Source organism: Prionailurus viverrinus, chromosome D3, assembly GCF_022837055.1.
Source record: "Prionailurus viverrinus isolate Anna chromosome D3, UM_Priviv_1.0, whole genome shotgun sequence".
Taxonomy (NCBI): domain Eukaryota; kingdom Metazoa; phylum Chordata; class Mammalia; order Carnivora; family Felidae; genus Prionailurus; species Prionailurus viverrinus.
The window spans coordinates 5,834,090-5,846,743 of NC_062572.1; the positions used below are offsets into that span (position 1 = coordinate 5,834,090).

At 63.0% G+C, this 12,654-nt stretch overlaps 1 protein-coding gene across 25 annotated transcripts in view; it reads left to right on the forward strand.

Annotated features, from left to right (window-relative positions):
- The window catches only part of NCOR2 (nuclear receptor corepressor 2), a 217,027-nt gene that overhangs the window by 125,520 nt on the left and 78,853 nt on the right, over positions 1-12,654 (forward strand). For all 25 annotated transcript variants that reach the window (XM_047827206.1, XM_047827205.1, XM_047827207.1 and 22 more), the window contains 3 exons: positions 1,393-1,571; positions 4,967-5,021; positions 7,368-7,466. In XM_047827206.1, coding sequence (XP_047683162.1) covers positions 1,393-1,571; positions 4,967-5,021; positions 7,368-7,466 — 333 coding nt within the window. The remainder of the gene's footprint in view (positions 1-1,392; positions 1,572-4,966; positions 5,022-7,367; positions 7,467-12,654) is intronic.

Here is a 12,654-nt window from a genome sequence, read left to right on the forward strand (position 1 = left end):
TGACAAAAGTACCTTCACTTGGTACGTCCCTATTTCGGACGCCATTCGGTCCTCAGAAAGCAGAACTCGGAGAGCCTTTGTCCACAGTCACGCCTGCGGGTTTGCTGTGGCTCTTGTCCCACGGATGCTATCTGTGGCCACGTGCACATCCCGCAGGGGTGCGGACCTGGGTTCACTTTGCCCCGGAAGCAAGAGGAGGGCGGGGGGCCCTCTCCCCAGTGTTTCCTGCCTGAAGGCCAAGGGCGAGGGGCATCGCAGTTTGATGCAGTGTTCCTGTCCCCAGCCCCCAGCCCAGAGGCCTGCTTCCCCAGGTCCTGGCCCCCGGCCTCCTGAGGCTGTTGAGGGGGTGGCCTTTGGGGTGGGTGGTCAGAGGGGGAATTCAGGGCAGAGACTCCCTGGGAGGGCGGGAAGGAGGGGGCCGGGTGGGAGGAGAGACGCCCTATCCTTCGGGAAGCTTTCCACAGTCACAGCGTGCAGTGACCATGCCGTGGTCTGCCATCAGTGCCCCTCTGGGAGGACGACGGGCGAGATGGTAGTTCTGGAGGGCTGTGCCAAGTGCTGGCAGCCTCAGGCCTCCGGGGGGGGGGGGGGGGCTGTCCTCCTGGGCCGGGCGCAGGGCTGTGTGCCCCTGCTGGGATTCCAGATGTTGAAGGAGAGGTTGGCTGTGGGATGCCGGGCAGCGGATCCTTTGAACTCGCTGACCTTGGCCGTGCTGGGCCCTCGCCTGCCTCCTCAGATGGGTAATCAATCGCCAGTAATGGGCTGGCTGCAGAGATTTGGGGAAATGAGCCCAGCTGAGTGGTGGCTCGGAGCCTCTTCACGGCCTTCCCGATGCATCATGAGGGAGCCCGCCCGACTCCTGTCCGCACGGGGCTGGCGGGCTGGATCCCAAGCCGATGCCAGGGCTGGGGAGGGTGGCGGGCAGGGGGTGGGTCCGTGCCCCCCCCCCCCCCCCCCCCCCGGCCCCTCTCCCTGTCCCGTGTGCCCTCGGAGCCTGGATGGCCAGGCCCGTCTCCTGAGCTGGTTTGGCCCAGCTGGCTGAACATCTTTCCTGTCGTGTTTTACGGCAGTTGCATTTCCAAAGAGGAGATTCATTGCCCCCCTCTCGCTGCAGATAAGGCGGCTGCTGTGCTCCACATTTAATTTACAGCCCCGTCCACCATAAACCTGTCCGGGGCTGCCTTTAAATTCTCCCTCCGCCGGCATGGCCTGTTATTATTTTTAACTCATCCTTCCCTCTGTCTCTGGCTCCGCCTTCCCCCCCGCTCTTGCCGGGGACGCTGGCACCTTCACCTGGGCCCCCCTCCCCCACCCGCCCCTCCCCCACCCTGTCCCCGGGCCCGCTCCCTGGAGCCCTCTGAGCCGGGCCCCCCTGCCCTGTCCTCCCTCCAGAACCTGGAGAAGCAGATGCGCCAGCTGGCCGTGATCCCGCCGATGCTCTACGACGCGGACCAGCAGCGCATCAAGTTCATCAACATGAACGGGCTCATGGACGACCCCATGAAGGTGTACAAGGACCGCCAGGTCATGAACATGTGGAGCGAGCAGGAGAAGGAGACCTTCCGGGAGAAGTGAGTGGCCCCTGGCTGGCTGTGGGCCTCCGCGGACCCCTCCTCCCTCTCCCGTCCCGGGAAGCGCTACCCGGTGAGGCGCGGATGAGCTCCCTGGGGCCGCCGTGACAAGGGACCACGGGCCACGGCCTGGGTAGCTGGCGGCAACAGGAAGTTTGTCCCCACTCCAGCGCCGGAGGCCACAGGCCCAGGATCAAGGCGTCCTTGATCAGGGTTGGCTCCTCCCGGAGGCTCTGAGGGAGGGGGCCCCCTGCCCCTCCCCTGGCCTCGGGGGCTCCCGGCCACCTTCCTCCTCCCGTGGCTTGTGCGCACATCACTCCCTCTCTGCCTCTGTCTTCACGTGGTCTTTCCCGTGTGTCTGTCCGTGTCTGCCTCTTCTGTAAAGACCCCAGCCGTGTCGGATACAGGGCCCACCCTGCTCCCGTGTGACCCGTCTGAACTGGTTGCTTCCTTAGAGAACTCCTTTCCAAATCCGGTCACATTGGGAGGGTCTGGGTGGACGTGAAGTTCGGGGGACGCTGTTCAGCCCGGTACAAAGTGTCCAGGGCAGCCTTATGTGAAACGGGGCTCTGTGGGTGGGGAGGACGAGGCCAGAGGATCTCGGAGGTTGGGCCGGAGGGTAGGGGTGTGTGGCTGGCCGATGGCCCTTTGGTGTCATTTTGAAAGCGGCTGTTCGTTGAGCGCCTGTTCCTTCCCAGACACCGTGCAGATGTGTTTTCAGGGGTTTTGTGTGTTTGTCCCTCTTAGGCCTCATAAGAGCATCATCAGGCCGTCCTCATTACACAGGTTAGGAAACAGAGGCCCAGAGAGGGTAAGACACTTAAGGAGGGCCACACAGCTCACAAACGGTGGAGGACGGAAGGTGGACAGAGGGACTCAGACTCCCCCAGCTCCAGGGCAAGGGCTCAGCTGCAGTGAAGAGGCTCGTTGGGGAGCGGGAGGGGGCCAGGGAGCCGGAGAGCTTTGGAGAGCAGAGGCAGGAGTTGAGTGCCAAGAGATGAGGCCTGGGGTTTCTACAACGAAAAGAACAGAACGACCCGAGTGTTTGGGGGAGACGGGTGAGGAGCTGGTAGGTGGATAAAATCCTCGTCCCCTCAACTAAACTCAGAAGTTGTATCCCATGGACCCACGTGCCGGGCAGAGACCCCCGTGAGCTGGGCGGGCGGGAAACTCAGGCACGGGCGGAGGGCTCCACGCTTGGCCAGAAGGGGGTGTCGAAAACAGATTCTGCCTCCGGAGAAGGCCTCGTGGCCAGGGGATGCGACCACGTTCTGCAGCCACCTGCCGTGGGGCCGGCCGGGGCCTGGGACTGTCTCTGCCCTTTGCGGGGTCAGGTGGCCCAAAGTGCCTGGGGGGGGGGGGGCCCTGGGCAGGGATGATTCTGGGTGGTGGGCAGTGCAGGGGTGATGTGGCCGCACCAGAACGGGGAGGTGCGGGAGGAGCGACTGATGAAGGTCGTGGCGGGAGACTGTATTTTCTGGACTAGCTTTTGAGGATGGAAATTCTAAAACATCCGTAAACTAGAGGGACGGTTGAAGGAGGGCCCGAGTTCCTAGCACAGCCTCAGCACCGCGGGGAGCAGGGCCCAGGGGCGTTTGGGGTGGAGCGCTCAGAGGCAGAAAACCCCGTGCCTCGGTGGCTCGTTTCTGAGTCCTCGCAACCACAGATGTGGTTGTGCCACGGTCAGGTCCCGCGGGTACCCTGTCGTCTCATTTTAAACCAGTGACGGACCACGGGCACGGATGCTAGCACCTACGCCGCGTTAGGTGTTTAAATTCCCCCGCCACGTTTGATGTGTTTATTTATTTACGCTTTCTTTAACACGAACAGACAAGCAAAAGAGAGGTGCTTCTGGGCTGTTTTCTGTGTTTCATTCTTCTTGGAGAGTTCACTTTTGCTCGTCTCACCTAATGATTTCATTGTTAATTCAGAAGAGGGGGGCACCCGGGCTGGGCTGCTGTCTGCTGAGCCTCAGCTTGGTGCCACGTGTCCTTCCAGGAGAGTGGTCGCGGTCAAGGCTGTCAGTGCAGGACTGATGGCTCTCGGGCCTCCGGAAGTCACGCGCAGTGGCCTAGAGCCTCACCGCTGACAGGCTTTGTCACCCCCAGCAGCCGCGCCGCTTCTCTGAGCCTCAGTTTCCACATCTGCAAAGCGGGTGTAGCAACGGCGCCTCCCTTGTTTAGCTGCCGAGAGGTGCCCAGTGTGCAGGAAGTTCTCGGTGATCGTTGGCGGAAGATACGGATACAGGTGCAGGTTGGAGGGCGGTGGGAGAGGTGAGCTAGGGGGTTCCCAGGATTGACACCTGATCTCCTGGGACTCCGTCTCTCCTAGGAGAAACTCCGAGGAAGGGATCTAGGTGGGAAGGAAATGTCACTGGGGCAGGGAGAGGGAGGGGAAGGGGACTCTGTCTGGAAAAGAAGGGCGTTAGGCCGGCTCCAGCTTTGCGAGCTGCCTGAGGCAGGATCCCAGGCGGGGAAGCCTGCCACTCTGACTCTTGGCTTCCTCCTGGAAGAGAGAAGAGGCCGTTCCGGATTCTCCGGTGTCTGGTTGGGGAGCAGGGGAGGGGCCCGCTGGCCTCCCGCCCAGCCGTCTGGAGGGCCGGGCGGGAGAGCACCAGGCGCTGGCCCGGGCTCCCTCGTGGGACCCGGGGCCCCCGCCTCGCCAGTGGCTCCTTCTCTCCCCGGAGGAGGCCGTGCGGCTAGTGGCGCATCGTGGGGACCGGCAGGCCGAGGCTGGGCCGGGGCCAGGGACCCCACCCAGCATCCCTGGGGCCCCCGCGGCCGTGACCCACATCTCCGCCCCCGCTGCCCGCGTGCTCCCGTGGCCCTGACATTTCAGCCTTGCCGCGTCTTTCCCAGTAGTTCTGCCGGCTTCGCGGGAAGCCCGTTGGTGGGGTGCCAGCACCCCGCACCCCCTCCGGCGTGAGCCCTTTCTTGCCGCCTCCCGCGGGCACGCAGAGCCCCAGCTCCCCGCTCTCCCGGGGAGGCTGGCGGTTCTCGGCCTGACCTGTGGCCTGGCTGCGAGGGCCCGCGTGGGCCGGGCGAGGCCCAGCTTCCCAGACCCGGCCGGAGGTAGAAACAAAGGCATTTTTTACAAGGGGGGGAACCCCACCAAAGAGCTGCGTGCAGTGTCCTCATTTTTCCTGGAAGCCGCCTCCAGCAGGACAAACAAATATATTTTCAAAGGCGCTAAAACCAGTGACTCACTCCAAGGAACGCCCTCTCTCACCCTCGCCCGCCCGCCCTTCCCACACCCCCCTGGGCTTAATTGCTCCGAGTGGGGCGTCGCCCGCCCAGCCGGGCCCGCGGAGATGGCAGGCGCCCGTGTGCTCGGCGCCCGCCCAGCCGGGAAGCCCCCCGCGGCCGGGCCTCACGCCCGCCCTTCTCCTTCCGCAGGTTCATGCAGCACCCCAAGAACTTCGGCCTGATCGCATCGTTCCTGGAGAGGAAGGTGAGTCGCTGCCCCCACGCCCAGACGCCGGCCCGGCCGCCCTGCCCGCTCCGCGCCTCTCCGGGGTCCGCTCCGGTGGGCGGCCCCTTGCCCTGGCGCCCAGGGCCCTCCCTCCCTGCCCGCAGAGCTTGCCCCTTGCTCTGTCTGTCCCTCCTCCCCTCCTTCCCCCCTCACCCCTCCTGCTCCCTCCTCTGAGAAGCAGCCGCAGGCCCCGCCCCTGCTGGCCCAGGGGGCGGAGCACCAGGCCCAGAAACCCGGGAGAGCTGTGCACACCGGCCTCCCCGGCCAGCGCCTCGGACGTGGCAGCGAGCGTCCCTGCGGATTGGGCACAGGTTCTGGAAGCCATGCTGTGCCTGGCGCCCCAGTTACGGCTTTATAGGCGAGGGTGGCGTTCTTCCAGGGGGTTGGGCCCTCCGAGGGCCACTCTGTGCTTTCCGACACCCCGGATGCCAGCCAGGCGTGTGGCCAGTAAGTCCTCATCCCGCCGGGACGAACATTCCGTAGAGCTGCTGCTCAAACCCGACCTCGCCCCCAAAGCCAGCCCAAGGCAGGGCCCCTTTTCACTCCCGGCTGCCACTCTGCACCCTTCGCTGGGCTGGGCAGAGCCCGGAGAAGCTGGGCGGGGTCTGGATGAGACCCTGTGCCGTCGGGCGGAGCGGGAAGGGCGGCCAGCAAGGCTCACCTTCTGGGGCTGCTGTCCCCGGGGGGTTTTACGCTGCACTCCCTTGAATCAGGTTCTTCAGAGGCGGGGGCACCTGCCCACGCCCAGCCCTACAACATGCCCAGCTGCTGGAGGCCTCATGGTTTTCAGTCGAGGGAGGGCCGTCTGGGCAGGAGCCACGCAGCTATTTTAAAGTTGAACAGTTGTTCCCAGTGTCTGCCCTTAATGAGCTGATAGCCATAGGAGGAGGCAGACGAGGCAACGCGGGGAGATGAAATCTCTCTGTGCCTAAAAAACGCGCGCGGGGAAGCAAGCCCTGTAAACAGCCTTCCTCTGAGTTCGTGACGGCTCCGTGCTGGGGGTGTGGACAGTCCGGGGGGCTCTAGGTCAGGGCTCCTCGGGGATGGAGGTGAGGGTTTCAGAAGCCGGTCACTGAACAGAATTGCTTGGGAACTGAGGAATCAGAGTCTCTACACTGGAGAGTAGACCTTAGGGTGTATTTTGGCTGAGAGGCAGCTCAGGACGGGACTTCAGTAGAGCTTCCAGAAGGGTCTGAAGCAGGGATTGCCAACTGTGCTCCGTGCCTTTGGGGAGAGGCGTGTTCTGAGCGAGGCCGATGGCCGGCCGGGGGCTCGGTGGGCCGGCCGGCCTGTGCCCGTCTGCGGGGGCAGCTGCTGCTTAGGGCCGGCTCCCTGTCGTCCGGCGCGGAAGGCGCGCCCCTGAGCCGTTCAAGGGCACGTCGGGCACCCCCGTCGCCCGACTTGCAAATACTGGCATCTGATGATTCAGTGGTTTTCTCCACGCTCGCGCGGGCCCCCGTTGGGGGGCCAGGCTTACCAGGGCAGTAGCCTCTGCCCACGTGTATTCTGGGAGGGGGCAGAGGCCCCGGGGCTTGAGGCCCAGCCTGCCTCGGCACCCAGCGGCCCTCACCTCACGGAACGGCCTCCAGAGGCTCCCAGTCTTGGCTCCCGCTCTGAGCACCACGGCGACATCTGACGTCCTGTCTGTCACGGCTGCCAGCGTCAGCCAGCTGTCACCTGGAGCTGGCCTGTGGTCACAGGTGGCAGGCACGGCCGTGCTGATTCTGTTTGCTCTGAGGATGTCGTCTTACGGGTCCCATTTGGGCAAGAGGTGGTGGAGTTCGGGGCGGGCCAGTCGCTTAATCAGCAGGTGGCACCAGGGTTCAGACCCAGAGTGGTGTGGAAAAGACCAAGGCAGAGACACTCGTAAACGTCCCAAGAGGCGAAGGGTCGCGTGGGGACGTTACAGTCCGGCTGGGTCATGAGGCTCAGCACAGGGCACTCGGGGCCCCGGGGGTTGGGGAAGAAGGAGCTGGGCTGAGAGACGGGAGACCCAGGCCCGACCCGGGCACACTTTGAGTTTATGCAGCTGGGAGTCGGAGGGCCTGGGGAGGCAGGCGACCCCTTGTTGTCCCCGTCCTCGACGGCGGCTGTCGGCAGGCCGGGTAACACGCCCGCGGTGTGTACCGTGTGCCGGGCGCCGTCCTGAGGGCTCTGTCCTCGCGGCCGCTCTCAGACACGCGCTCAGCATCCCCTTCACGCCGCCGAGAAGGTGAGGTGAGCGGCCGGATGCGGAAGAGGCAGGATTTGAACCCAGGCCTCTGGCTCCTGGCCGCCTGCTCTGACCGCCCGCGCTGTACGCGGTGTTCCCTCTGTGTCCCACAGACCGTGGCCGAGTGTGTCCTCTATTACTACTTGACCAAGAAGAACGAGAACTACAAGAGCCTGGTGAGGAGGAGCTACCGGCGCCGCGGCAAGAGCCAGGTGAGAGGCGGGAGGGGTTGGCTCTGGGGGCTGGTTCCCGGCGTGCCCTGCGGCCGTTGGCAGGGGGGGCGTGTGACCATCGGCGCGGCGGGCTCGGGCCCCCTCGGGGGCGGCTGGGAGACCCTGTCTGGGGGTGTTCGGCCCGCCCCAGCGGCAGAGAGGAGCGCCAGGAGAAAGACCGCTTCCCTTTCTTAGCCTGGAAAATTCTAGAACTCCTGGTTTGGTGAATCGTGATCCCCGTGGTGAAAAGGGCCACGTCCCTAGAGCAAGGACGGGGTTGTCCGGGTGACTCGGGCTGGTTCACACACAGCACGTTTAAAAACCGATTACAGTTCTTTTGTGTTTACCGTTCTGCGTATCTGAAAGCAAAAGGCAGCCAGTCTGTCAGACGTGACTGCTCGGGAGGAGACCGAAGGATCACTTACCTTAAAGCGCGGTTCGGCAAGCTATGGCTTGCGGGCTAAGTCCGGCCCACCACCTCTCTCTGCGAGTAAAGTTTTATCGACACACAGCCACGTCCGCCCCTTTCCCTGTTACCGTGGCAGCTCAGCTCGCCTGTTAGCAGCTGCAGAGGGGAGCAGTCAGGACAGAAACCGCAAGGCCTACGATCCGTACCGCCCGGTCCGGTCCGGAAAATACCTCCGAGTTAGAGAGACGAGGAGTCGGTTTGAAGGCGTGTTCAGCAAATAACGGTAAAGACGGTGGGGGTCAGTAGGACACGTAAGAAAGGGGGCTCCTAGGTGATGGTGTGGGAAACGGAGGGACGGCATGGATTTGTTTCACTGCTGGGCCGTTGACAGTCGGTCGAGGGCAGGTGCTGGGAGCACGTGGCTCCGGGAGGAGGTCGGCTGGCGCTGCCCTAGGAGGGCTCCAGGCCGGACGGGCGTGCGGAGGCCTTCGGGGGTGTGGCCGTTGGGTGCAGCCGGGAGCAGGCGGAGCCGTCGCCTCCCTGGGGCCTCTGGCCTGGGGCGCCTGGGGGAGACCAGTGATGGCCAGGAGTAGTGGGGGCTGGGACGAGAGGGTCTGGAAGCTCTCTCTCCAGCGGGTGCTCCCTGACGCGGCGTCTTCCCTTCCCCGGGCCGCCCAGGACAGGGTCCCGAGTCATCGCGCTCAGCCATCGGCAGTGGGGGCCTGGTGCCCTCTGCGACACCCCCACTTTGCGGTCAGGTCCCCCAGACGGGTTCCCAGCCCACGTCCCTTTCCTCCTCTCTTGCCTTCTGGGAAGTATGCTTCGGCGGCACGGACCCACTTTCCTGTTGGCCAAGCCACACGGGATCCGGGGAGCGAGTTTGTTGTTAGACTAAGTGCCCCCTCCCCCCTCCCCCCGCCACACTCGGGCCCGAGCTTTGGTTCTCACCGGCTGGGTCGTTGAAGGGTGGCGACGTTTGGTCCGCGGACGGGCTTTGCCTTCAGTGTTGTGTGGCCACGGCTGCCCGGCCGGCTTGCCCGTCTAACAGATGCGGAAAACCAAGGCTTGCTGGCCTGGAGCCGTTTCACTGCAAAGAGAAACTGAAGTGCCGTTGGGAATTTTCTAGACCGAGGGGCTCAAACTCACATAAACTCCAGGCAGGGGGCACGAATGTGCTGAGGCAGGAGGGGCACAGCGGTGAAGACTGGGGCAAAATAGAGGCCTGTAGGTTTATGTAAAAATAAATTAATTAATTAAGGTTTTTGTATTTAAAAGTAAGTCCTGCTTCGGGGCACCTGGGCGGCTCAGGCGGTTAAGTGTCCAACTTCGGCTCAGGTCATGATCTCACGGTTCGTGGGTTCGAGCCCGCGTCAGGCTCTGTGCTGATGGCTCGGAGCTTGGAGCCTGCTTCGGATTCTGTGTCTCCCTCTCTCCCCGCCCCTCAGCCACTCATGCCGTCTCTCTCTCTCTCTCTCTCTCTCTCGTTCTCATAAACAAACATTAAAAAGATGAAAACAAATAAGTCCTGCTTTGGGGTGTTTGCTGAGCACCTGATACGGGTGCACGTGCCCTCGCTCGTGCCGCTGCCTCGGTGGGGGCACCGTGGGTGGGCTCATGAAACCCTTCCTGGTGGCGCGGCGGGGGGCCCTAGAGGAGAGAGGGTTCTGACTCCGAGGGAGGGTTATTTAGGGAGGGGGTATCCCCGGACAAGCCCTAGAGGGCTGGGGGTGCCCGTGTCCCGCATCTCTGGTCCTGGCGGCCACGCCTTTGACTTTGTGGTGTTCGTGCTGGGCACCGGGACCTCCTTGCCTTTGCAGGGACCAGCGCACGTATGTGGTTCTGATGCCACGTGCTGGCCCTGTGCCATACAGCAGAGGCCCTCGAAAGTGAGGGTAAGGAGCGGCCCCTCGGCTGAACAGGGACAGAGGTGAGGGTGTCCTGGGCAGAGAGAGCAGCAGGTGAAAGGCACAGGGCTATGAGTGAGCACCGCGCCCTCAGAGTCTTTGAAACAGGTGTCTTAGCACCTTCCCGGGTCTATTTTATTTTATGTTACGGTTTATTTATTTTGAGAGAGAGTGGGGGAGGGGCAGAGGAAGAGAGAGAGAGAGAAGCCCAAGCAGGTTCCGCACTGTCAGCTTGGAGCCTGACGCGAGGCTCGAACTCACGAACCGTGAGATCGTGACCTGGGCCAAAGCTGGATGCTAAACTGACCGGGCCACCCAGGCGCCCCAGCGGCACCTTCCAGGGCCTTAAGTGAATGAAGGATTGGGGAAAGGCCATGGGACCCTGTATCTCCTCATGTTTGCTGAGTGAGTAGAGACGTTTCTCTTCTCTATGGAAAACAGGAGCATAAACGTGATGGCGAATGGTGGCTCACACCTGACCTCAGCGTCCGTAAGAGGCCACAGGGAGTGCTGAGGCCCGTGGCCGACTTACAGAGCTCACGCGTGTCCGTTCCAGCTGACCTTTGGCCAGATGGCCTTGTATTGCCAAGAGCCGATTTTTGACGATAAGCTGAAAATCGGGATTTATGTGAAATTGCCTGATTTTTAAATCTCAGGGTGCATGAGAAACAACACCAAGGGGTGCCTGGGTGGCTCAGTCAGTTGAGCGCCTGACTCTTGATTTCGGCTCAGGTCATGATCCCAGGGTTCGTGGGATTGAGCCTCAGGTCGGGCTCTGTGCTGACAGTGAGGGGCCTGCTTGGGATTCTCTCTCTCTCTCTCTCTCCCTCCCTCCCTCCCTCCCTCCCTCCCTGCCCCTTCCCTGTTCATGCTGTGCGTGTTCTCTCTCTCAAATAAGTAAACTGGAAAACAGCAACAAAACGCTGTGTAGGCCAGGCAACTCACATTTGCTCTTTTTTTGAAATTAAGTTTTTAATTGTAGCGCCAGAATAGATAGCGTGCAGTTGGGTTAGTTTCAGGTGTGCGATGCAGCGATTCAGCTCTTTCATACGTCACTCGGTGCCCATCGCGATAGGCACCCTCTTAATCGTATTTGCTCTCAATCTGCCCTCAGCCTCGAGCGTCAGACCTCTGGATTCGAGAATGGTCAGGCCGCGTCGTAAGGGACTGTGTGACTTGGGACAGGCCAGACCAGGCAAGCCCGGGGCCCTGGGGAGCCCGGGAGTGTTTTCCAGCAGAGGAGAAACGTCTGTTTCCTCTTTTTGTCTGTGTTGTCTTGGAACAGCCGTAGCGTCTGCGCCACTTCTGTGCTGAGGTTTGGCTTCTGCTCAAGCTGATGCCTCGGGCTGGGGCTCCCAGGATGGAGGAAGGATGCCTCTGTGCTCTGCCTCTTGCAAATGGGCGGAAGGAAGCAGGACAGGAGGCCCCTGTCTCCCGGGAGATGGGACGCGTCTTGGTGGCTCTCCCCTCCCTCTGGTCACTGGGGCTGCTAGGGTGCCAGTGTGGCCCGGGCCCCTCCCGGGGACAGAGATTTATTTATATGCCGATCCTGGAAGGACTTCTGTGCCAGGCACACCGGCCCTGTTCATAAATATGGAATAAATGGGTCAAACCCGAGCGTTGGCTTTGGGGCCGTAAGTCTTTTCTTTGCCCCGTGACAGTGACATAAACGGCAGACGCGGTTCCCTCGGCCCCTCTCGTTAATCTGAGATGCAGTTACTGGTGGGGCCCGGGCCCCCCTGTTTCTCCTCGGTTTTATAAGACCCGTGATCCTGCCGATAAATCTGCCAGTGGGGAGGCGGGGTCCCCGCAGCCCGGCCTGGAGTAGGCGAGGGCACATCCGCGTGGGACGGGTGCAGGCGGCGGTGGCCTCCCGTGGGCTGATGGTGGGACGAAGGGAACGGACGGGAGGGAAGAGGGGCTGCCGGAGGCTGATCGTGCAGGGTGACCAACCGCGGGCTGGGGAGCAGAAGGCGCCCAGATGACCCCCTGCCGCCCCATCCTTGTGTCTGAGCGGCATGCAGCCCGCCCCTGGGCCACGGGTCCCACCCTGCAGCCCCTTCCCTTTGCCCACACTTCTGTCTCCCAACCCTCCTGTCCGCCCCGGAGACGGCCCCCCTCGTCTCCCTGGGCAGCCACAGGAGGACAGACATCAGGTCCTTCCAGCAGATGAAACGTAGACGCCTCTGGGACGGGGCCACGGCGGCCAGGAGGTCGTGCCTCCCCTGTCCCGGCTTCTTCCTCAGGCGGATGGGGGCCGAGCCATCGGGGGTGTACTTATTTCTTGAAGGGAGCGAGTCAGGCCTGCCCCACCTTGCCGGGTCCCTTCAGTTTCAGACGGAGACTTAGGTGGTCTCAGCCTTGTCAGGGAGAGGCCGGGGGAGTTGGCGAGACACGGGAGCCCTGTCAGAATCCGCAGGCACCGACCGGCCTTGTGGCATGATGGGCCAGCGCCGCGGCTGACCGCACGGGGCTGATGACGGAGAGGCCGGGGTCTGTGCGGAGGGCGGGACGCGTTTTAACTCCGGGACTTACAGGGGGAGGGGGGGTACTCGATGATCCCCGGTTTACAGGTGAGGAGATCAGACCTGGCACCGTCAGCCACGGGAGCCCGAGGGGTCCCATCTGCCACGTTGTGGCCGTGGGGCTGGGTCCGTGGAAGCCGCGCCTCACCGACCGCATCGCCCGTGGGGGCTGTGCGTGTAGGCTGTGCTGGGTCCGGGCAGCAGGTGGACCGCCCCTCTCCCCCCCCACACCGAGCCCGCCTGGGTCTCCCTGTCCACTCGTGGGGCAGCTGCTCCTGGAAGCTCTTCCCGTCTCTCTCGACTCTCCTCTGCTCCCTGGACCGCGAGTGTCTCTGGGAGACCTAGAGGGC